Consider the following 25,365-nt stretch of genomic DNA (forward strand, 5'->3'; position numbering starts at 1 on the left):
CAGCTTGTGCCTTTGCAAGGCTTGTAGTAAGTCCAGCATTATTTGCTTTGTTCAGATTTTTCCTCGGTGCTTACTGTGAAAATCAGGATAATATATTATTCAGGGGTTGGAAACATCCTCAAGTCAAACAGTTTCCTGAACTTTTTTTATTTTAAAGACTTTTTTTTTTTTAGATTTTATTTATTTATTTGACAGATCACAAGTAGGCAGAGAGGCAGGCAGAGAGAGAAGAGGAAGCAGGCTCCCTGCTGAGCAGAGAGCCCGATGAGGGGCTCGATCCCAGGACCCTGGAATTGTGACCCGAGCCAAAGGCAGAGGCTTTAACCCACTGAGCCACCCAGGCGCCGCCCCTCCTTTTTAAGTGATCTCTACACCCAACGTGGGACTCGAATTCACAACCCCAAGATCAAGAGTTGCACACTCCACCAACCAAACCAGCCAGGCACCCTGAGTTTCCTATGTTTCTAAAAGGCATTTGTAGAATAATTTTCCCCCTAATGTGTTGCAAGAGGAGTTCTCGTCCCATTCTGCATATATAAAAGCTGAGAGCAAGTACTTGTTAGTTGAATGAGTTTGTGTTGGCGGAAAAGCGTCAGAATAAAAAAGATTTTTGTGAACTTAAGTGATTTCCTTTTTTGGCTAGAGAGTATGAGACTCTTCGTGGGGGCTTTGAGTCCTTAAAAATTATATCAAAAATTTACATTGGTTGTAGGAGAGTAGAAGAGACAGATGAGCCAAATAAAATTGTCCATGATTTTACCATATAGAGGTAGCAATGCTTTTATTCTGGTGTCTTCAGATGTCTATAGTATGTAGATATATTCTCCTTAAGGTATTTTATGCAGACATGCTGTTGTCTTTCAGCATCCCTGTTTTTCAACCCATGATACATTGTGGACATGGACATCTCTATGTCAATAGATCATTTTTTTTTAATATAGATTTATTTATTTATTTGACAGAGAGAGATCACAAGTAGGCAGAGAGGTAGGCAGAGAGAGAGAAGGAAGCAGGCTCCCTGGTGAGCAGAGAGCCCGATGTGGGGCTTGAACCCAGGACCCTGGGATCATGACCTGAGCCAAAAGGCACCCACTGAGCCACCCAGGTGCCCCAATCATTTCTTGATTCATTTTTAAATTTCGGAAGCCTTTGGAATAGAACTAAAATTTGCAGGCTGACTTTCCCAAGGGAGGGGGCAAGGTTGCCATAAATGTAAATCCTCTGTCTTTAAAATTCTAGGTGAAGTTGATTTGCTTTTTTCTAGTTTTTGTTTTTGAAAGATTGATTTATTAGAGAACGCACGTGTGCCCAGGAGTGGGAGGGCAGAGGGGGAGAGAGACTCTCAAGCAGACTCCCCGCTGAATGAGGAGCCCAAGCCCATGACATGAGCTGAAGTCAAGAGGCAGACGCTCACCTGACTGAGCTACCCAGGTACCCCCTAGTTAGGAGTTTTTATAAGGAAGTGCTGAGGCCCCCAAACTTTGGACTCCAGATGTTCCTGAATTTGGACAAGCTACCAGATGCTTGCACCCAGTGCCTGTCTCCTGTCCTCTGACCTCTTGATATGGGGCTCTTGGGCCTTTGCATTCTAGGGTTATCATGAAAAAAAGATCCTTGTTAGTAATGATGGCTTTTGGGGACATACAGTTGTGCAGTGGTTATGGGTTGTCCTCTTCCTGGGATATATACATCCACGTTTGCCTGTGCAGAGCTGACCTTCTTGAGTGACCACCTAGGGCTGGAAGAATCCTGTAGTCATTTTGCTGATGAGTGCCCTGGGGCCCCAAGAACCTTGGCCGTGGACTGGCATCTGTGTCTCCTGTCCCCTTTTTGTAGCACAGAAAGATGGGGGTTACTCCGTGCTGGGAGAGTGAGGATGAGCCTTTCTTAACCGTAGTTGACTTTTGCTTCCAGTTATTTCTTCATAACCTCTTGACCCTGAGAGCCTTCACTGAAGGATGGAGCACTAATGATCGTGATAATTAGTCTTTATTTCTACAGTGAATGTGGAGGCTCTTTTGGAGTGTAGTTTCAGTTAGCTGACCTGGGAGAACAAAAGCAGAGCTGGGCAGGGGCTCCTCTGTTATTATCTGGGGGACCCACAGGTCCCCACCCTGGGTGTGCGATGTGCCTTTGCACACGCAGGCACTGTGCACCATGTTTTCCAACAAGTGTGTGAGGCCGCCTGACTTAAAGCTGGGACTACAGAGACAAAGTGGAGAAAGCTCTGTGTGCTCTCTGAGTTCTGTTTTAAGAAGTACTTTAGTCACTTAATGAAATTGCTTCTTCTCTCTTGAGGTATCTAAAGAGAGGAGAAGTGAGCCTTTACGATAAATTGTTTGTAATGTCAAGTATACTTCTGTAGCTAAAAATGCCTTTGTGGTTTAAATTCTGAATGCGGCCTCTATTCCTAAATTAATTTCCACTGAACTGTTAACCTTTGTTTTCTCAGTAATGAATGGCTCCAAGAGAAATGTAACGTGCAAATGGCTTGGCCAGACTCCATTACTGTGTGGGGACAATAAGAAACGTTGTCACATGACAGTTGAAAAGAAATTCCCTGGTTGCCCCAAGGTGCCCATGTGATTATTTTAGGGGGATACAGGCTGACTGAATAAAATCCGTGGCTATGACTGGGTGTCACAGGTAAAGCGGTTTGTGAACACACCATGCACGGTGGGGACTCCTGGTGTATATGTCAAATATTTAATGGTCGGATTCTAAACAGCTCATATTATTAAAGGAAAAAAAAAGGTTGTACTTACAGTGAGGACTGAAATGATTTCCCCTCGTGGATTTTTTTTTTTTTTTTTTAACTGTTTGTCAATTTTGTGTTAATTACTGGCTGTGGAATGAGCCGCGTGGCATGGAGGTTGATCTCCCTAACTGCCCAAGTCCCGTCTGGGCTCCTGTCTCTTTGTGGGGGTGATTACCGAGGAAGAGGAGTGACATTCTGCCCTCGTGACTGTCTCCCAGGGCCGGGATGACAGATGAAACCCTGAAAACAGCCCTCATTTGAATGAGACAGTGACATGGGACAGAGGGCTTTGTTAGACACATTGTGTGGTAAATGGGAAGGTAGAAGCTAAATCCGGTCTACAGTCTCCTCAGTCTGTTCTCGTCACATAAGAAACATTTTGAGAAACGTCCTGGACGTGGATGAGTGGAAATACAAATCACTTGATTGATTTCTAGTTTCATCCCAACCAGACCTGACTTTTGCTCGAGATCGGAAAAAAAATGACACCGTGGGGGTTTCCCACATGAATTATTTATATCTCTGCGCTTAGGATTTCTCGTAGGGTATGTGGTATACCAGGTCACATCACAGACTCCTGCTGTTGGTTTTTCAAGGTAGAATTGTGTCCCTGAGATGTAAATCACAGGCACCACCGGCCCTAGACCAATCTGGTGACAGAAGTAGAGGACCCCGGTGAGATGGAACATGAATGATTTTGATTTACTAACTCAGAAAATGTACTCCCCCCCCACTTCTTGGCATTTCCTGTATTTTGGTTTGCTCTTCTTAATCTTGAAATCTATCTTGGGAGAGGTTATTGGTTTTCAGACAATCACTTTTGGGGTCTGCATTGACCTTTGGTGGTGGTTTCTGGGTGCTGCTAGCAGCGGGAGCGGAAATAATGTTGACTCAGGGCCCGTGATGGGTTGGTGATGGGGGATGGGTGATCAGGGCGGTGATGGCCCCCCCCCAGCCCCAAGGTCCATGGCTTGGCAGTAACCGAATGAGGATTTGACTTGAGCCACGTTATCATAACCGTGTAGTTAGTGAGGCTGGGGGTGGCCTGGAGCTGGCTCTCGGCCGGAAACAGGGTGTGTGGCAAATGCTGGGATAAGCAGTTTCCTCCATTCTCTTCCTTCTCCAGAGACCCCAGGCCAACAAATCAGCGCATCAACAAGCACGTCAACAACGACGTGAACCTTCGCATTCAGAACTTGACCATCTTGGTGAGAAACATTAAGACGTACTACCAGGTAAGGACTGGGAACCCTGTTCCCCTGGAGTTTGGCTGTGCATCTGGTGGTATCGTCACTGAAAGGTTTCCCCGCAGGAAGCCGAGAGGAAATGGTGTTCATGGTTAGGCATCTGCTTGCTCACGCTTCGTGTGTTTTCACTTGCATCCTTTTTTTTTTTTTTTTTTGCATTGTGGGAAGCGTGTCAGATGCTGGATCACTTTGTCCAGTGGATATCCTTTGAGCTGTGTGCAGAGCATCGTGCTCTGTATGGCAGGACCCCAGGGATGGGCCGTGATTCACAGCCGCAGCCCCAAGCATCCTCTTGAATGGGGACCCTGACATGGTGTCACCCACAGTGAGTGAGTCTTTGTTCAGGAGTAAATGACAGGGTTGAGGGAAAGAAGAGACCGTGGAAGGGTTATGTTTGTGCTCCCAGCATGCAGACGTGAGCACTGGGGTTCACGGTGCCAAGTGGCAGGGGCTCCCTGTGTCTCAGCAGCAGATAGGTGATGGGTTGGGCAAGGGGGCCTGATGGGGAAGGGCTGTTCGCCTTCGGAAGGTCAGGTGAGAATTGTTGATGTTGATGGGAAATGAATTTAAACTGTGTCTCTCAGAGCCCTGGTTTTTAAACTTCCTAGTGGTGAAGCTTTACTCCCCGCTGTGCATTTTTCTTGCAACCCCAGGTGAAGCCCTTGTGACTGTGATTGACTTCAGGGTCAGGGGGCTCTGGTTTTCTCTGCTTGGCACCCTCCTTTCCCACTGGGTCATCTCTGTTGGTTGCCAGGACCTTAGGGAACACGGTTTGAGAACGGCTGCTCAGGAAGATATCTTTTCCAGAATTCATGCTGGGGCTTCGCTGATTCCTTGAACAGACTCTGCCTCTGGGACCTCTTCCTAGCATCAGGTTCTTGAATTGTAACTCAGTCTCTGTGCTGGGGTTTAGGGGCATCTGCAGGGTGGTGAGGTCCCTGTCAATATGAGGGAGTCCTCAGGCCACCGTGGTTCACTCTCTGTCCTCATGCAGTCATTGCTGGTTCTGAAGTCAGCTGAGGCATCACACCACGTGCTGGGCTGTCTCCTGCAGGAGGCTGCGGTTGCCGTGGGAGCGTCCCTTCTGAGGACTCAGTACGAATTTGAAGATGGATGGGAGAGGGAGGGAGTGGACAGTGTCCTGGGTTTTCTGAGATGATTGTTTCTGTCGTCCTTCCCACCATGATTGGGGTGTGTGAGAGAGGGTTACTGTGCTGGGACTCTTTCCCTGCATGGCCAGTTCTGCAAGTCACCCGGGCTCCCTGCATGGACCATTGGTGGCCCAGTGCTGTGGACTTCCTGAGCAGCCTCTGTGAGGCTTAGATCCAGCCCCATCCTTTTAGTTCCAGATAGATGGCAGTTCTGCTGGGATGGGGGGCCTGGGCGAGCTGAATCTATGGGGCTGAATGGGTTTGTTTTCCTCTGAGAGGCGCCACACTCAGACCCGGGCATGCTGTAGACTGGTGGGAAATACTCAGCGAGTGTTTTCCTGGGGATGGCCATGGGCAGGGGAAGCTGAGCAAAGACAGTGGGGCTGCCCGTGAACTCGGGTCTGGGCATGGCGGGGGCTGTCTGGTGGCGGGGCTGGTGGTTCAGCATGTCCTCAGGGCTTGATCCCAATCTGTAGGCACCATTCCTGGTGAGCAGGGGCTTTTGATGCTGTGTGCTAAGTGCCAGGGGCTGTGGAGTGCAGGTAGCTTAAGAGCCTTAACCCATGCTGCAGAGAGGGTGGGAAAGCCTTCTTGGAGGAGGGGGCACTTGAGTGGAGTCTCGACAGGTGACTTGAGTTTCCATGTTTGGAGGGTCATGGGAAAGAGAGAAGGGGAAAGCATATAGAGGTAGAGGAAGACATGGAGGCATGAGACCGGCCTGTCCTTGATCTGTCAAGGTCCGAGTTTTGCACAGTTGCTCAGATAAAGGTCTGCTTTACCCAATTTCACATGAATCCAAACTCGGGAGGATGTGAACACGAGAGAGACAGAAACTCAGAACAGCAGGCTTGCAAGACTGGCCAGAGCTGGTGGCGATAGCTCCACAGGTGTCTCTTGGGCCGCAGGTGCGGCTGAGGGATGGTAACCTCTCCCCGGGGGGCCTCGAGCTGTCCGTGAGCAGCATGCCGCATCAGCCCCTTGCTGCAAGCTGTCAGCCACCCGGGGGGCTGTCCTCGGGTCTTGCTGGCCCCAGGAGTCCCTCGCTGGTGCTGAGCTGCGGCTCCCGACCATCCAGATCTGGGCTGGCTGGACAGAACGTGACACCCACTCGAGACTGTATCAGTTTGGAATCAGGTAGCTGCTCTGTGTAGAGTTACAGGAGACGAGACACGGTCAGAGGGAGGAAAAGATGTCCAGTCCATTCTCAGGGCCCAGAAAGACTCACAGGTGGAAAGGGGGACCCTGCGTCCTTGTTCTGCTCCTATGCTGTTAACTCTTCGGGGACGGGGTGCGTTGGCAGCCCCAGCCCCGGGCAAGCATTTGCTGAGAGCTGTTCCCCCCCTCCTCAGTCAGTCCTGCTCCCTGGGAGGCTGGCTGGCCTCTTCCTCTCGGGGCTGGCACAGGTTAGGTGTGTGGGCAGTTCTGTATATTTTTTCTTTCTGATTTATTGTAAAATAAAGTTAAGTCTTGGTCCTGCAAGTAGTCGCTGCTCTTTATAAACAGCTTGGAGAACAAGTAGCAAGAAGAAAAAGAACTTCCTTCCAGTTTTTGCATGAATAGTTTTTGTTTTATACGGTCATGGTCGTCCCATATATACAATTGCATATCCTGCCTTTTTCCCTGCCCCCTGACGTTCAAGTGTACACATACTTGGTTGTTATTATAAGAGGTGGAAGAAAGTCTCCCAAGAGGAGTACGGCCCGAGTCCCCCTGTGAAAGTGGCCCTCCAGCTTGGGAGGGCTCGGGATGGAGCAAGGCAGATGCCGCTCCTTACTAGTGCAGGGTAGCTGGAAGAGTGAGAGATTGCCCCTTGAGTGAGTGAGACTACTGCTTGCCCATGGTTTTTTGTTGGTAGACTCCTTGAGGTCACAGAATCCCACCTTGGGTCTTGTTTGCCAAGCAGCGGTTCTGCCCACTGGCTGTCCCCTTCTTTTCTGAGGCACCACAAGGCAGCGACCATTAGAAAGGATGGGGACCTCTCTTGAGTAGCATGGGCTTATCCTACAAGGAAGCTCAAGTTTTGCCTCTGAACCTGTGGAGGTGATGACCCTTGACCTTTGTCTGGGGCAGACAGTAGATGGTTCGTGGAAACCAGCATGGCCGGCCTCAGTCTGACCACTGGTGTGTCAGCCAGCGTCCCAGGCTGCCTCCTGATCTGCTGCTTGGACTTCTCCGGGGCTGGGGCCTAGAACTGGCATTTTCAGAAGTTCCCCAGCTGTTGCTCTCACCATCCTTCCAGCAAGCTGGGGAATCAGTGGGCTTCTCAAAGTGTGGTACCCAGACCTGCAGCATCAACATCAACTGGGAACCTGTTAGAAATGTAGATCATCAGCCCTCCCGCCCCCCCAGACCAGCTGTGGCTGTCCGGCAATCTGTCTTCACAAGCCCTCCAGGCTATTCTGCTGTGCACTCTTGTGGGAACAAGGGGTTAGAATGTTTCTAGTGACGTCCAGAAGAGGCACCTTCGGCCAGGTCCCCCCAGGTAACTCCTGTCTGTCACGTACGATGGATGAACATCTCGTGTGTCTGGGAACAGGGAAGCAGGAAGAGAGTGCTTGGTTTAGTTGTTGCATTTTGCAGAAGAAAAGGCTGACAGCCTGAGGTGGAGGTTCCCGCTCCAGGACGAGCCTGCACAGGCGGAGGAACATCTGCTGAGAGGCCTGGAGGAAAGGCAAGCTTAGACCAGACCTGCGTGCTGCCTCAAGCCCCCCGGCGGGCCAGCTCTGTGCCCCGCCATCATATGATGCTGGTTTTATTTACTCAAAGCCAAACTTTTTCCTCTGAGTCCTTTTATTTTTAATGTTAAATTTTGGATTTATAGAATGATTATTTTATATTCAGATTCTTGAGGATTTACATTAAATGCACGTTCATTAGACAGTCGAGCCAGTAGGAAAGTGCATCTAGTAGAAGCAGAAGTCCTGGGTGCAGCAGGGGCTGGTGTGTGTTTATTCCTTGGGGGCTGTGCACTGTGTCCCACTGCCATGCCCTGCCCCTGACACCTGCTCCTCCACAACAGTTGGGGCCCGCTTGTCACGTGAATTACAGAGGCTTCTTTGGCCTTATGCCAGCGGGAAGCAGTTTGAACAGCAGCCTGGATAAATTCGGGTGTGTGTTGGTCTTTGTTGTCAGGTCTACGTAGATCTCTGTCTGGAAATCGGGACCCTCAGGTGGATATAGGGACCCACCTGCAGAGCTTACCTTGAAATGAGAAATCTGCAGAGTTTCTTGGAGCTGTTTCCCTTATGGGTCATGTGCCAGAACCGTCTGCTTTCCTTCTCTGGGCCTGAGTTCTTGTCTGTCCAGAAGAGGATGGGCCGAGTTCCATCCTTGTGAGCTCTGGTCTCTCACCATGGTCAGGAGGCCAGGACCAACCCAGAATGATGTACTTTAAGATTTTCCTTATTTAGAGGCGCTTGGGCGGCTCAGTCGTTCGGCATCTGCCTTTGGCTCGGTCATGATCCCAGGGTCCTGGGATCAAGCCCCGCTTTGGGCTCTCTGCTCAGTGGGGAGCCTGCTTCTCCCTCTCCCCCTGCTTGTGTTCCCTCTCTCGCTGTGTCTCTCTGTCAAATAAAGTCTTTTTAAAAAGTTACTTATTTGAGAGCGAGTCTGCACAGGAACAGTGGGGAGAGGTAGAAAGAGAGGGAGAAGCAGGGTTCCTGCTGAGCAGGGAGTCCAACATGGGGCTCAATCTCAGGACCCTGGGATCGTGACCTGAGCTGAAGGCAGAAGCTTCACTGACTGAGCCACCCAGCTGTCCCGAATATTGTTCTTTACCTCAGAAGAATCAGCACAATGAAGAGTCTGGGGTTGCTTTATCTTATGTCATTTTTTTTTTCTTTATTGCTTTGGAAAATTAAAGAGGTACAGATGTTTCAAATAAACACTTGTGTATCTGTTAAATATGAACACATGAATATAGTTCATAGCTGTGTTTGAGGCTTTTTTCCCCCTTAAATAAAATTTCTGTTCTCAAAGTCCCCAGGACATTTCCAGTGTGTGGATTACCTTTGTCCATTTATCCTTCCCTCCAGCCCTAGGGATAATCCCCATTGTTAATTTCGTGGGTATCTGGTTCGCGATTTTATACTCTCATTCTCTGTATATATGGGTGTGTGTGTATTTATGTATGTATGTGTGTGTGTATTTATGTATATGTATATGTGTATGTGTATATATATATACACATACATACATGTTTTGTGTGGTGCCTTTAGATAAAACTCCATACACTTGGCCTGTACTTTTCCCCCACTCCTCCTGTTTTTGAGATCTGTCCATTTTCAGTGGTGGTGGTTTTAGATAAGCATGGGCTGACTAGTTAAAATTAGAATTATCTCTAGAAATATGAGCACTCAGTTTGAGAAATGAAAGACTTGTCACAAGGAAGAATTGAAGGAAACGTACATTTGATATTGTCGGTGGGAATATGGCAAGCTCGCGTAGCTCTGTCCCATTCTGGGGGGGTGGGTAGGGTTCAGTTAAAGTGAAGCCTACGTAGGTGGGTGTGACCTGCTGTCATGGATGGGGACGGTGTTCGGGGGAACATACAACAGTCCACATGGGCCATTTCTGCAATACCAGTGGAATTTGCTTTATGACAAGTAGTGTATCACATTTGCAGGGCAGAGGTTTTGCCAATGTTTATTTTTTAAGATTTACTTAGAGTGAAAGCACGAGCAGAGGAGGAGTGGTGTGGGGAGGGGAGAGAGAGAGAAACACAGATTCCCAGCTCAGTGCGGAGCCGCGTGCTGAATTCTGGATGCAGGCCTCGATCTCATGACCCTGAGGTCATGAGCTGAGCTGAGCTCAAGGGTCTGACACTTAACCCACTGAGCCATCTGGGTGCCCTTCTGCTTTCAGTTTTATAGAGCAGGCCCGTGAGGCTCCACAGGAGGAGAGTGGATATTCTTGATTTTGTAACTTGGACTTACAGTCTGAGGGTGTAGAGAGTAGTCTCTTGTATTAAAAAGATATGTTCTGATTGCTGATTGGGAGAAATAAGGAAAATGATGTTTACTGGTTATCTCACCTCTAAGAGGTGCCATCGTTAACATTTGGTATTGATGTCTTCCCTCTCTGCGTCTATGGGCACCTGGGTTTCAAAGTGTGGATTACCTTATCTAGACCAGGTGTCGTCTTTCTTTTCATTTACTGTGCAGTGAGCGTTTTCCCACGTTGTTAAATGTTCTTTCATAGTAGGAATTTTAGCGTCTACATAGCCCTTCCATCATGTGGCTGCCATTATGGCTGATACTGAGTTACTCGTGTCTACACAGTCCTCCCATCATGTGGCTCTGCCGTTGAGGCTGATACTGAGTTACTCGTGTCTACACGGCCCTCCCATCATGTGGCTCTGCCGTTATGGCTGATACTGAGTTACTCGTGTCTCAGAATTACAAACACCACCACCGTGAACTTAACCCTTTCACCAAATGTTTTCATTTCCTTGCACTACAGGCCCGGTATGGAATTCCCGGGTCACAGGGCATGAATACTTTGAGGTCTTCTGTGTTTCTTGCCGACTTGCCTGTTCATGCCCCTCAGGTAGTATTAAGACTCGCCGTGTTCCGTGTTGCTGTTGAGTGCGTGACGACTGTTTCTGGGTCTCTGCCATGCAGATGAAGGGCTGAGGTTTTTACTGTACACCCAGGCGGGTTTCCTTGCGTGGGGAGTACTGTCGGAGTCTGGTTTGGGGTCTCCAGCGGGACAGCCTCCCGGCAATGGTGGCGTGGTGACGGCATGGTGGTGAGGCTGGGCGGTCTTCAACAGAGAGGCCCCAGCGTCCTGTCCCCGGGTCAGCAGTGGGAGCTCTTTTTCTGCTGTGGACTTGACCCGGGAGCTTTCCTGCTTCCCTGGAACTGGGAGCTGTCCGTGTGCAGTTCAAGAGGGGACCTTCCAGACTCTGTTGGGAAGTGAGCCCTAGAGGGGCAGTGGTCTGCATGGACCCCTCCTTTCTTCTTTCCTTCGTCTCACTTCCTGGCCCTTGTTGTCTCTAGGGTAGTGATGGAATGGGGGATAGGGAAGCTCTGGGAACCCAGAGAGATGGGTGTCCCTTGCCAGGGGCTGCCTGGTTCTTTCCTTTCTTGTTCTGAAGGCCATTCTCCATGCCTGAGGTACCCACATCTAGTGGCGTGGGAGAGAGGCCAGTAAACCAGCCGCTGTAACACTTGGGTGATCACAGCCTGGGGAGGGGTGACGTTCATAGGGAGCTTTCTCTAGTGGTGGGTGACATTTGCCCTGAGTCTTGGAAGCTTGGCAGTGAACTAGACTGGCAGAAAATGAGGTCCATGGGGGTGTCCTGGGAGAGGAACAGCATCTGCAAAGCTGTAGAGACATAAAATAGCCTGAGGGCTGATTAAATCCCCTCAAGGTGGCTAGAGGTTGGGTGTCTTTCCCGGTGGTGATGGGTGAGGCAGGAAGACTATGAGGTGCCAGGGTGGGGTCGGGGGGGAGCAGATGCCATGCTGATGAATTCAGACTTTATCCTGGGGGACTCGAGAGTCTCTGGGAGCATTTTTATTTTTAAATATTTTTTTTAAAAAGATTTTATTTATTTATTTGACAGAGCGAGAGAGCACAAGCAGGGGGAACAGTAGAGGGAGAAACAGGGTGCCTGACTGAGCAGGGAGCCCAACGCGGGGCTAGATCTCAGGGCCCCAAGATCATGACCTGAGCCAAAGGCAGATGGCTAACCATCTGTGCCAGGCACCCCCAGGAGAATTTTTAAAAGGGAAAGTTGAAAAAAGGAAATGCTGGTCCTCATATTAAGAATGGGTTGGTGTTGGGGCACCTGGGTGGCCCAGTTGGCTGGGCATCTGCCTTCAGATCGGGTCATGATCCCAGGCTCCGGGGATTGAGCCCTGCATTGGGCTCCCTGCTTGGTGGGGAGCCTGCTTCTCCCTCTGCCTCTCCTTCTGCCCTCTCATGCTCTCTTTCCCTTACTCTCTCTCTCAAATGAATAAAATCTTAAAAAAAAAAAAAAAAAAAAAAAGAGTGGATTAGTGTCAGGAGGGAGTGGGGAGTTGGTGCAGATCGTGGGGGCCTGGACCAAAGCTGGGGCAGAGGAGACAAGCTCTGAGAGATACCCGTGGGGTATTGCCCATGTGGGGCCGTGGATGGCAGCTTGCTCTGTGCCCCACCTGGAGCGAGCATCTGGAGGGAAGGTAAATGCTTTCCCAGGCCTCGGACCTCTGAGGTCTGCAGCAGATCTCCCTGCTCTCACCAGGGCCTCGGGGTTTAGGGCCTGCCCCGTGGGGCTGAGTGGCTGTAACTCAGGGTCAGCTGGAGGGGGAGCCACTGCAGGAGGGGGCAGCTCTCCAGGCCGCTGGAATTCCCCTTTTCTACACTAAACAGAGGCATTTGCTCTTGACCTGTGACCCTCCTTGTCCTGCTGACCAGGGATGGAGCAACCAGGGCTGAGAATACCTGATCATGTACTGCACCATCCCAGACCTTTCCAGACGCAGGCTTTGTTTCTGCCCAACAGGAGACCACACATCGGATGGTGGTGGTCTCCAAGCATCGGATGACTTGACTTATCTTTTCTCCTTCCTGTTTTTAGAAAAAATGCTGTCCAGACGTATTGAATAGCAAGCCAGGACTTTGAGATTCAGCTTCTTGGCCCAGGTGGCTTGAGGGAAGATAATAGTGCCTCCTGTGAACCAGGCCTTGGCCCTGTGGGGAGAAATTGCTGTCTCCATTTTACAGATTAGTAAAGTGAGGCTCTTCGAGTAAGATCTAGAAGCAGCCCAGAGAGCTGCAGGTTTTCTTGGTCATCGGCTGCTTGGTGAAATGTCTTTTTGAAAATCAGGCTTTCTGCATGTATAGTGCTGGGAGGTAGCTTGGGGCAGGCCGAGGCACTGTGCTGTGAAGGTGGGCAGGGCCCCTCTGGATCTGCACGGACACCCGTGCGAAGGAGTTTCCTGAACCAGGAGCCTCGTGTGGCAGGCCAGGCTGAGAATGCTGCCTCCCGGGGGGTCTCCTGCTTGGCCTCCCCCTTGTTGAGAACTAGACTTCACACCAGCCTGGAGCCGCAGAGGAAGGGACCAGATCTCTTCAGGCCCCTTCTGAAGCCAGCACTTCCGGGGCTGGGCCAGGGGTGGGATACAGGGAGCAGCTGGCCTCAGACTGCACCCCCAGAGCAGCAGGAAGCAGAGAATCAAGGCTAATTGCAGAGGCTGGAGAGGGGTGAAAGGTGGGTCTGATGTAATTAGTGGACCTGGAACTTGGCCAGACCGTGGAGGCTGAAGGCGAGGGGTGAGAGAGAGAGGGAGGTATAGAGACAGGAGGCGGGGAGAATCTGTGTAGACACCCTTTTTCTGGTCTCTCTGGGCTCCCCCTCTTGGACCTTGGGTCCAAACCTTGAATCACTGGGGCTTTCCCTCCTGCCCCTGAGCTGCCACGCTCTCCTTTCCTCCAAGGCCCCGTGGGCTGCCTCCTGGCTCAGGCCACTGGGCACAGCACTGAGCCCACGCACCCCATACAGAGATGGCCCACTCAGACCTTTGAATCTGTAGATCCGAGCCTTGTCCTGGCTCCTCTCCTAACTCTGAATGGCACTTCTTTCCAGAATCCTGTTTCTTTCTTTCTTTTTTTTTAAAAGATTTTATTTATTTATTTGACAGAGATCACAAGTAGACGGAGAGGCAGGCAAGCAGAGAGAGAGAGAGAGAGGGAAGCAGGCTCCCTGCTGAGCAGAGAGCCCGATGCGGGACTCGATCCCAGGACCCTGAGATCATGACCTGAGCCGAAGGCAGTGGCTTAACCCACTGAGCCACCCAGGCGCCCCGAGAATCCTGTTTCTGATACATGTTCTCTCACCATGGATTTACTTCTCCATACCTTTTTGTTCAAGGTTTCTCATGGTCTGTGGCCATGCCTATAAGAATTGTCCTTTTTCCAGCCTGGCATAGAAGAGACCTGGGGGTGGAAGTTGGGGCCGCGGGGGGCAGGGGGTCACCCCGCGCATCGGGCAGGTAGTCTGAATGTGTGCTTGCAGCAAAATATTAGCCAAGTAGGGGCGCCTGGGTGGCTCAGTGGGTTAAGCCACTGCCTTCGGCTCGGGTCATGATCCCGGGGTCCTGGGATCGAGTCCCGCATCGGGCTCTCTGCTCGGCAGGGAGCCTGCTTCCCTTCCTCTCTCTCTGCCTGCCTCTCTGCCTACTTGTGATCTCTCTCTGTCGGGTAAATAAATAAAATCTTTAAAAAAAAAAAAAAATATTAGCCAAGCCACGACTGCGAAGCGCTCAGATGCCGAGGGCAGGCTGCGCTGCTCTTAAGGGGGAGTGAACAGGCCTCCTTTTCAGTTAGCTCCTGTGGGTCATGTTTAGAACCGGGCTGCGAGTGGTCAGGGTGGAGGAAGTGCTAAGAGGTACCCATTCCTTTTGCAATGAGAAGGAGAGAAATGGATTTCTTGTTTTGAGGAGAAAAAAAAAAAAAGAGTCTCTCCCTTGCCTTGGGTTTTGGTGTTTGGTGCCAAGCTCCGCATGTTGGATGTTACAACTGCTTTGTCAGAAGGAGTCTCCGAAGAACCTGCCCGGGCAGGCTTCGCCCCTCTGTCGGGCCTCCTGTATGGCTCACCTCCAAGGCTAATAACAGTTTTTGTTGTTCAACTGTTCTTTTTGGAAAGGCAGCGTTTTCCTGCAACGGCGCCGAAGCATTCAGGGCCTTGGTCCTTTCCCTTTATGATCGAATTTGAGTCATTTTTCTGGTGTTGAGGAGAAAGCCTGAGGAGGATGAGGAGGTGCGTGTCTGAAATCGGTGGGTTCACCAAGGATGAGAGAGGCCTTGACAAGGCCCCAGCTCGGAGTGTGTGGGTGATATTTTGAAGGGAGGGAAGGGTTTCAGAAGGGCTGCCAGGTCCGCCCTGCGAGGGTTCCATTGACTTGGGATTAGGTTTCTCCACAGGTTAAGAGGAGGGGGGAGGTGTTCTAAATACAGGACCACTCTGTGAGGGAGGAAAGGGGGCACGTTGTGGCCGGGGCGGGGGGGGGGGATGCCTCCCATTGCTTCTGTCCACCCAGAAAAGAGTCAGAACTGAAGAACTACAAGGCCTTCTTCACTTGGGGTCTCAGAACCGCCATCCAGGGAGCACAGATCCCAGAGTAACCAGAAAAGTCTCCACCGGTGTGGGAAAAGCAAGGGTTTGGTTTTTTTTTTTTTTTTTTATGAGAAAGAAGGGTGAATTGCATGATGTACCTAGGGAAGAAAAGAGGGGGGAAAAAAGCCAACGGCTAATTGGGGGCTGACTGGCTGGGTCGCTTCTGATTACTTTCTCATTGATTATTTTATTGATGCCAGCAAACAGAACTGGCCCGGGTATGTATGTATTAACCTTCCTGTCCTCCTGCGATGCGACCATACGTTGTTCTGTTGAAATGTTATGAGCAATTGCCTGTTAAACTCTTGCCACTTCTGCCCCAGGTCAAGAGTTCATCCCTTGGAAAGGAAGATGGAGCTGGGAAATGGGATGTCTTGTTCCACACTTCCATGGGCCGCCCCCTCGGGGGGGGGGGTGTCCTGGTGTTGGTTCTGGAGGAGGAGGAGTCAGGTTTGCTTTCCCAGCTGGGGGGAGCAGGTTGGCCACTGCCCCCAGTGGATTGGGGGCATGGGGGAGGCAGGAAGGTGAAGCAAGAGTGGGGAGAACAAGATGGAAAGTGGGGGTGGGGGGCGGAAGTAAGGGCAAGCTCACTGCTTTGTCAGGTCGGGTCATTTAGTTCTTGCAGGGGTCTAGAGACGCGTGTGTCATTGTTACTACCGTTGTGACTTAGGGCGCATCATGTAACTTCACCTGTAAAATTCAGATGATACCATATTGCGGTTGTCTGTCTGCTTTACCTGGAGTGATGCCAAGTTTCTGGAGGCCTTGAGTGCAGTCCGTCTGTATCCTGTAAGGGCCGAGCCCAGAGAGCCAGCAAGGAGAGCGGCGGGGGGCCTATCTGCAAAGGCAGGAGGTAGAGGTGGGGTTCCCTGGAGCTCACCACTCGCTCTGTGACCTTGGGGAGCTTCATCTCCCAAGAGTCTTATCTGCAACGGGATATTGATAGTGTCTGCCTTAAGGACCGTGACGGAGGTTGAATGAGGGCCTGGTGCCCGTACGTCGAGGTTAAGACACCCGCTGGTCGGGCAGAGTTGTGAGCCGATCTACCTCACGGGGCATGCTTCACTGACATGAGTTGGGGGACTGAGGAAGGCCCTCCCCCGGGGTCCACTGTGATATGTTTGGATCAGTCTCATAACCACGTCCATATGTGCTTGACTCACCCTGTGCGTTTCCCTCCTCTATGATCTTTTTGAGCTTCCTGTGTGCCTACAGTGCCCTGAGTGTCTAGACCTGTTAGCTCATGGTTTTATCTGCTGCCAGCAGTAAACTCTCTTAAAAGCAGGCACTGCATTTTGTGTCCCAGCCCACCAGCGTGGAAACAGGTCTACCAGTAGCATGTGTTAGAGACAAGATGCAACACAACAGGACCCATGAGCCTGGAGTAAGCAATTCAGAAAATCAGTCAGTCCTGGCATTTGGGAAACTTGTTATGGTACTGGGCCTGGACCCAGGATCCTGTCTCTAGGCTAGAGTGGCCCTAGAAAGTTCTCCGCCCTGTGGCTCCTTTGTAGACTGAGTAATTGGGAGGACAGGGCATTGCTTTATTTCTTCTGTGTCCCTTGAGTGCCTGACACATCTCAGGGACTTAGGACCTGACCATTGAGGAGGTCAGAGATGCAGTGGGGTGGCTGGGGTTGGGTGGCTGGAGCCTTTGAATCCCAGTCTTCGAGGGGTCCCCTACTGCTTTCACACTAACATGTAGGCTTTTCATGTGGTGTTCCGCTTTGTTGATGGAGATGCCATATGTCAGGTATTGGGAAGGCTCAGTCCCTGGGGGGTGGAAATTACATTGGTTGTTTTCAACTTTGTCTAGCCAGCTTGGCTCCCCGGAGCTTTGTAGGTTAGACTTAATGACTTTAAAACTTGAAAATGAATGCCTCCTTTCCAAACCACAACCACCAAACAGGCTCCTCCTCCTCATTTCCCTTTACAGTATGGAACGGTGGCTGCTGAAGTTATCAGAAACTCTGAAGGCATTTTGGCACTTCTGGTGCAAAGCTGGTCTTCTAGATGCTTCCCCCACCCTGCCCCTTTACAGTGAGAATTTGTGATGTTGGAATTTTATAGACTACAGTTTATAAAATTGGACTTTTTAGATGGAAACTATGTTATAGCTGTGATGTCCCAAGGTTGAGATGCCAAAAGAAAGAAGAGCTGGTGGTTTCTGATGAGTCCAGGCCCTTCTTTTCTTTGGCTGCCCAGGGCAGTTAATCCTGAACGGCAGATGGGGCCAGTGGTGTAGGTCACCGGGGAGGTAGAGGTGCTTAGATCTGACCTGCTTCACCTGTCATCACCTGTCACTACTCCGGTTTCTTCTTTGGGAGGTAAACTCTGAGGCCACCTTTAACTTGTCTGCCCCTGGCTAGTGTCCTGGGGAGGCCTCTGGATAGTGACCTCCCCCCACTGTTGTACAGACAGCAGGCAGTGTGGTCTTTCCTCCCCCGGGGAAGCGATCTGACCCTCGGTGCCATTTCTCCTTCGTCCAAGGGGGACAGCTGCCTTTGACTCCCTGGGTCAGAGAGGGGTGTGGCAGGCAGCACGTGGCAGTCAGCCTGGCACTCACTGCAGAGCTGGAGGCTGGTGCGGGTGGATAGGACCTGTTACCAGGCTGTAGTACTGTCTTTGCTCCTTCCATGCCCACTCCCCCTCCCCATACACCTCTACATCTTGTCTTGGCACTTTCTTCCATCGGAGCACATTCCCTTGCCTACCTCTTTAAACCTGGGTTTAATGATTTTTTTTTAATGATTTTTCCTGATCCCCATCATTTCAGAGCCCACCTGCCTTCTCTGGGTCCTACACCAGTTTACAGGTTTTTCTCAGGGCTGGAACTGGCAGCCTGTGCCCTCCCAGGGACTGGGGGGTTAATAAATGCTGGCTGATGGGCCACCCTGTCACTTGGTGTGATCCCAAGAGCTGTGTCTGAAAGAGGTGGCACGGGGCCAGGCTGAGAACTGCCCAGGGCAAGCTGTCCGTGACAGGCTGGAGTCCAGTGTTTCTGCTAGAGTGCATTCCCTGCACTGAGACTCTGGGTCTTTATTGACTCTGGGGCTCAAAAGGTGGGATACGTTGGTTTCCAAAGGCAGAGTCACTTGATAAGCCCTTTAGCAGCCTTTTTTTAGACAGAAAGTAATCAGAATTGTCACCAGCAGAACCTTCCTCTTTTCCCTGTGAAAGTTTCCTCCTCTGGTTCTGACTGAGGTTTCCCTCCCTGCTCTTGGCAGGTCAAGGTCAGGGCGTGAGGGTTCCATGTTCATAACCACCCTCCACCTCCAAAGGATAAGGGGTTGGGTTCTTTTGGGAGCTGGAGGGCAGGCATATGGTAGAGGAGGTGACCCAGTGCCAAAGTTGTAGGTCATTTATGTTCCCAGTGCATTGGAGCTCCTAGGTACAGTCTGTGGAAGGGAGAGCTTGAGCCACCGGGGATGGCCAGGTTGGCAGGAACATGGGCAACTGGGAATGGCTTTTATGGTGGTCCTGGTGGTGGCTGCCACCCTGAGAGTCCCGACAGGGCTGGGAGCAGCTGGCGGGAGTTGAGAAGGGAATTCATGATATGACTTTGAAATTGGAGTGTGTGTTCAGATTTGGGTGGGAGGAGTTTAGAACGTGTAAGAGATCACAACCGAAAGAAAGAAAGAGGAAAAAAAACATGGTATGTTGAGGAAAATTGACCTTTTAGTCTTTGAGTTGAGTCTTAGGCTATCTGATTTTAGAAATCATCTTTGACTTAAAAAGCGAGGAAGAACGCCCATGCTCATAGATTTATTCGTAAAAGCTGGGAGGTGAAGTGACCCAAGTGTCCCATCTCTGGGTGGATGGATTACAAAATACATACATACAATGGGATATTCACCTTATAAAGGGAATTTCTTTCTTTTTTTTTTTTTTTTTAAGATTTTATTTATTTATTTGACAGACAGAGACCACAAGTAAACAGAGGCAGGCAGAGAGCGAGGAGGAAGCAGGCTCCCTGCTGAGCAGAGAGCCTGATGTGGGGCTTGATCCCAGGACCCTGGGATCATGACCTGAGCCGAAGGCAGAGGCTTTAACCCACTGAGCCACCCAGGTGCCCCTAAAGGGAATTTCTGACGCCTGCCATAGCATGATGAACCCAGATGACGGGGTGCTTGTGAAGTAAGCCAGTCACGGAGACACGCAGACTGCGTGATCCCACTTCTGTAAGGGACCTGGAGCAGTCAGATCTGTAGAGATGGAAAGCAGAATGGTGGTTGCGGGGACTGGGGAACAGGGTAGAGGAAATGGGGAGTTACGCTGTCCGGTGGGATAGAGTTTGACTTCGCAGGATGAAGAGGATTCTGGAGGTTGGTGTAGTTGTGAATGTACTTAACACTACTACACTGTACGCTTGAGATCGGTTAAGCTGGTAAGTGTGAATGTGTATTTTCTGTGGTTTTTATGTTGTGTGTTCTACATAGTTTTACCAAAAATCAATAAAAAATAAAGGACTGAACCCATACCCTTTCCTTGTGGAAGCCCCTGGTCCCTCCATTTTCTGGTTCAGATAGGTGACCTGTGACCCAGGGACAGGAAGTAGGAAGTTTCCACTCCTTTCTCTGTTTTGGGAGAGTCTGTGTTGATTTGGATTTCTTTGTTTCTAACTCCTTTGGGCTCTGGGAATCCTCATAGTAGAATGAGACCAACTGATGGCTTTTTGCATATGGTACCAGGAAGGTGGCTTCAGTGACACTTTTTAGGAGGATACTGGGGGGGGCGGTAGTTGTGGGCTTTACTTCCTCGGGTTTGGCAGTGTGGACTAGACACAGCCAGTTAGAGAATCAAGAGGTTGGGCCGGTGCGTGCTCCCGGGAGACGTGTGCATCACAGCCCCAAGGATTTCTGCAGTGGGGGCGCTTTATTTAGCACTGGTACCTAGGACATGCAGCCTTTGGTGTTCCTGCATTTAGCACAGAGCTCGAGGCATGTGTGTGAGTGTGACACTGAGTTAGATGCTCCCGCCTCCATACCGTAATGAGATGGAGATGCTAAAAGCATAAACGAAGAGGAAGATAGAAGGTTTCTGTGGAACATGTGGCTCTGCGCCAGACACTGGTCTCAAATATTTTCCACAGGAATGAAGAGAGCATCTAGTAAGAAAGTACGTGATGTTGGTCACCAAGGGCTCGAAAGCCCGGCCCCAGCTTAAGAGTGGCGTGTGTCTGTCCCACTCCGGTGGCTGATGGACCCTGTGTGGCTAGTTGAGCAGGGTCAATCAGGATTTCTTTTATTTCCCTTTCCTTTATCCCCCATCTTTCCTTGTTTTCTTTCTTTCTTTTTTTTTTTTTTTTTCCTTTTTTCCCCCTCTTGTTTAAAAGAATAACCTTTTCACCTGGAGTCAGCATAGGGGTCTTTCCACCTCAAAGCAATTAATCTTAAATTTGGGCAGCCAGGCTGTCCCTGGGGATGATGGATAGTCCTGGGAGACGAGGACTTTTTAGAAGCTCTTGCTTAAATCAAACAAGGATTAAATTGTCAGACACAGAAGCGTCCCTTTCCCCTTGAAGTCTTTTGGGTCTAGGTCAATGACCTCCACTTTGAATTTGGGATCACTGTCTGTCTAGAAGAGCGGCCTGTGACTCCCTCCCCTGCACCACCTTCCTCACCGGGAGGCTGAGGACGGAGCTGTAGTGGAGGTGACGGCCTGTAGAACCCTATTCCCATTTTAGTGTCTGGACTTAGAGAGTGGTTGGAGCTGTGTTTTTTCTCCCAGCCCCCACGACCCCTTACCTAACCCTACCTGACCTATGGCCCCACTGCCCTGGGCGGTTGGGCCTTACTATGAACTAATTGGACCCTCCTCCAGGTGAAAGGCAGGCATGCTCCCTGCGTTCCTTCGTCGGTCCTGGATCTGTGGTGGCCTGACATCCAGACTGATATCCTGCCTTGGGCTGGGGAACAATTGCCGGGGGAGAGGTCCTTTTCCATCTGGAAATGAGCTTTTTCCGCAACACCCCCCCACCCCGCCTCCCGCCCCATGAAGGAGACCTTGGCCTACTCTCCAGAACCAGGTATCTGGATGCTCTCTTTGCTGCCTTCTATTGTTACCACAGAACAGGATGGTACTCAGAATAAATCGTCACATAAAAAGAAGGCAGATGTCTCCCTACCATCTTGCCAGCTCAGCACATTAAAGTGGTTCGGAGTTCACGGTTCCTCCCAGCCTGTGGCTCTGCCCTGGGAAGGGAATCTCTGGCTTTCTCGGGGACAGCTGGGGGTTATTAATACCCAAGGAAGTCCTTCACATAGGCCCCGAAGGGGGAGGAGTGAGCCTCTCTGCCCCAAGCTTGCTTCTGGGGCACAGCCCACTGTGAGAACAGATCTTGGTCTTTATTTGGTTGAAACGTCATGTGTTAAGAGTGTTTTCGAGCCTTTTTTAGTCATTTTCTGTGCTGCCCCAGTGGCTGACAGCTTGCCATGTGTATTTCTTATTTACAGATGGCTTTGAGAGCTTACTGTGAGCTCCTGACTGAGGGCCTGGGTGCGGACACACACATGGTCTGCTCTGAGCGGTGCCTGGAGCTTGTGTCTCGAGGAAACGGCTGAGGTTCTCGGCCAGGATCTAGAGTCGCGGTGGCGGAGCGTGACAGACACCTCAGCTTGGGGTATCTCTGGGGCGGGTGCCCCCTGGTACTCTGAGCCCGGATCTCAGTGTTTGAGGACCCCAAGGGTTTAGGGGCAGCCTCAAAGCTCTGGAAGGCTGTGTTGAGGTTTATTACCCGGGAAGGGGGGTCGGGGTGGGGAGGCAGGGGGAGTGGGAGAAGGGCTTGGCTGCAGCCACACGGTGAGCGGAGCTACAAGTCAGACCTCCTGTGACATGACCAAAATCTGTGTACGTTGATTGGGGCCCACTTACGACTCCCATCCTCTCTCTTGCCTGCCAGAGCTGCGGGTGGGACATGCCTGGGGCCTGATACATGGTGGTGGTCAGGCTCAGGAGAATGTAATGGGGCCGGGGTGGCGGGGGTGGGGGGGCTGTTCCGAACAATGGGGCTTGGCTGGCAGCGTGAAAGCCGGGAGGGAAGTGAGGAGTGGCCCAGTACAGCGTTCTCACTCCGGAGTACCCGGAGCTCCTCAAAGGCAGTGTGTGGGCCCTTCCACCCCAAAGTGAGAGATTTGGCTTTTAGCTGGTCCTGCTGGGCTTGGGTATCAATACTGTTTCAGAGCTCTCTCCGAAGCTTCTAATCCGATGACTGCGATGAGCTGCTAGGCCGAGAGCCTCTGATCCTGTCCAGCCTGCCGCTCGTTTAGCAGACCAGGGGGTGGGGGGAGGGGGGCAGAAGCCCCGGGTCGTGGAGTGGTTTCCTTTTGTCCCTCCGGCGATTTGGAGGCAGCCAGCAGCTGAGCCCAGGACCCGAGGCCTCCGCTCCTGTCTCCCCTTCGTTGTGAGCTTCTCGGAGGCAGGTCGACCTGGGAACGCCTGCCTTTGCTTCTCGGTGCCTTTTCCCAGCCTGATCGGACAGGGCAAGGTGGCTCCCGGCTTTCAGTTGCTGCAGACATCAGGGGAGACAGAAAGTGAGCGTGCAGAAGCGTGTGGCAGCTGTCCGCGCTGTCGCAGGGTGGTTTTGTCTGGAGTGTGTTTCCTAACAATGCCTGCCGCTCGAGTGGCATGGCCTGAGCGGGCTTTCTGGGAGAGGACACAGGGGAGCCTGCTGTCCAGGCCACCAGGGCTGCGGACTGGCTTCTCTCCTTGGTCTGCCCCAGCACAGCACTCAGGACAGCCCCGGAGCTATCCGAGCAGGAGCCTCGCCTCCAGGGGCTCACCTTATCAACTCAGGCCCTTTGAACCAGAGCTGACTTGTCATTGGGCCCCTCAAGATAAGGCTGGAAAACACGCGTTGTTGGCAGAGACCTTGGAGGTTGTCCTTAGGCAGATGGATTGCTCCTGTTCGGTGTCATTATCTTGTTTTAAGCTTTAAACATCCGGAGGCATTTTTCCGGAGTGTCGGATGCTCTTTTCGCATTTCGCTGCTGCTCTGCTGAAAGCCTTCCGCAGAAAACCCGGGGTGCTCATTGCCCTCAGTCACTGCTCTGCGCTGCAGGCTGGGAGCCTCTGGGCTGAGCGCCTGCTGTGTGCACACAGCTTTCCGTGGCGCCCGGAGAGGCTCTGCGATGCGGGAACTGAGCCGCCCAGTGGTCCGGCACCATAACCAGGCCGAGGCAATGCCTTCACCAGGTTTGGAGCCCGAACTCTCTGTTGACAGACCTCACAAACAAGTTCAGTGATCCTCGCGGAAACGTTTTGTGTTTCCAGCCCTGTGGTTCATTTTCTTTCCCAACATGCGTCCCCATGTTAGAGGCCTCCACCCATGTTGACATGAACAGTGGCACCGAAAGCTGATGTCATCTCGGGCTTGTGACTCCGCTCCTTTGTGCCTCAGTTTCCCTCGTTTGTAAAATGGGAATCATAACAAGGTTGGACAGGGGATAAAGCAGCCAGTATATTGAGGAGGGCCTGGCCCTCGGTAGGTAACTGTCGGCAAGCACTGTCATCACTGCGTCTGATGGTAGAAGGGGCCCAGACCAGCCTGTGGCATCAGGTTCTGGCCGCCTTCTTGGGCAGGTGCCGCAGGTAGTTCTCAGGCCCCTGAGGTGGTCTAGGGGGCTAGGTGGTCCCTCTGGGTCCCTCCAGTCATCCCAGCATGGGGTATGAGGAGGAAGGGTGTCAGCCTAAGGAATTGGTGAGGATCTCCCCCAGTCTGAGCAGTCGTGTCCCACACCGTGATGGTGGCCTCACAGGAGGCAGGCTCCACGGGCAGAAAACAGATGGGCCTCTACAACGGAGACTGTCAGCCACCAGAACAGGGAGGAACCGGGATGTGACCACGGTGAGGATCTGTGTGTGCACGCATGTGCAAATACACACAAATCCCGTTGGTCCCGGCCTGAGTCTGCTGGCCGCATTTATGTTAATTGTAGGTTCATCGTAGGAGAGAGAGAGAGAGAGAACGCCCAGTCGTCAGGAGATCCATAAAAAGTATATGGCGAATGGCTCAGGGATTATCAGCCCCATTTCACAGATAAGGAGATGAGGCCTTGACTTCATTTCCATTGCACAGTGGCTGACTCAGGGTCACAAGCAGCTCGTGGGTGTCAGACCTGAAATTGGAAACTGGGCCTTTCTGGTCCCAATGCAGTGTTTTCCTCTGTGCTGGAGGACCTGGCGAATAAATACGCACGCGGGGTTTTCTGGGCGACGAGAAAGGTGGGTGGAGATGTGCCACAAGCAACAAACCTTGTACCCGGTGACAAAAATAGAATTTAAATGCCTGAAATAGGGGCTCCTGGGGTGGCTCAGTCGGTGAAGCCTTTGCCTCTTGATTCTGGCTCAGGTCATTCTCGCAGGGTCGTGAGCTTGAGCCCGGAGTGGGGCCTCACACTCAACTGTAGAGTCTGCTTCATGTTCTCTCTTTCTTCCTCGCTCTGCCCCTCCCCAGTTCATGTACACACACACACACATACACACACACTTTCCCCCCACCCATAAATAAATAAAATTTAAAACAAAAAAACACCCCCCCCCCCCCGATATCCAGATCCCTGGGCATACCCTGCACTTCCCAGGAAGGACACCAGCTTCTGGCTTCGATGTCATCCAGCAGCTGGTGACCTGAAGCCCGTCTCCAAGCACAGGTTTGCTGTGATGGAAACCCCCCCATGGCGGAGGGCCAGCGGAGATGCAAAACGCCTTGCGCCTTGTCCTGCCTGTCGGCTCCCTTTCTCGTTGAGGCGGCAGGTGGCTCCCAGCTTGGTGACGCATGCCTAGAGGTTGCTGTCGGAACCGGAACCAGAGAACGTCTGGGCCACCGGCCTGATGGGGAGGGCAGCCACGGGGGCATGGCTGGTGTTAAAATTCCCCGTTTCAGCAGGACAAGAGAATGCTTCCCTACCACAGAGATGGGTAAAGGTATTGTTGGGACTCTGGTTGGATGAATTTGTTGGTAGGCTCCTTGTTTTCCCAGCTTGTTAGAAGTATCCGGAATTGCAGGTAGGGAGAGGGGGGTGGGGTTATGGACATTGGGGAGGGTATGTGCTATGGTGAGTGCTGTGAAGTGTGTAAACCTGGTGATTCATAGATCTGTGCCCCTGG

General features: G+C 51.5%; 1 protein-coding gene across 3 annotated transcripts in view; it reads left to right on the forward strand.

Moving 5' to 3' along the window:
- The window catches only part of CCDC88C (coiled-coil domain containing 88C), a 125,376-nt gene that overhangs the window by 4,423 nt on the left and 95,588 nt on the right, over positions 1-25,365 (forward strand). For 2 of the 3 annotated variants that reach the window (XM_047735977.1, XM_047735976.1), the window contains one exon: positions 3,885-3,993. In XM_047735977.1, coding sequence (XP_047591933.1) covers positions 3,885-3,993 — 109 coding nt within the window. Of the gene's footprint in view, positions 1-3,884; positions 3,994-25,365 lie in introns of those variants that run through there. The other variant, XM_047735975.1, reaches the window with a different exon arrangement.

This window comes from Lutra lutra, chromosome 7 (genome assembly GCF_902655055.1).
Source record: "Lutra lutra chromosome 7, mLutLut1.2, whole genome shotgun sequence".
NCBI lineage: Eukaryota > Metazoa > Chordata > Mammalia > Carnivora > Mustelidae > Lutra > Lutra lutra.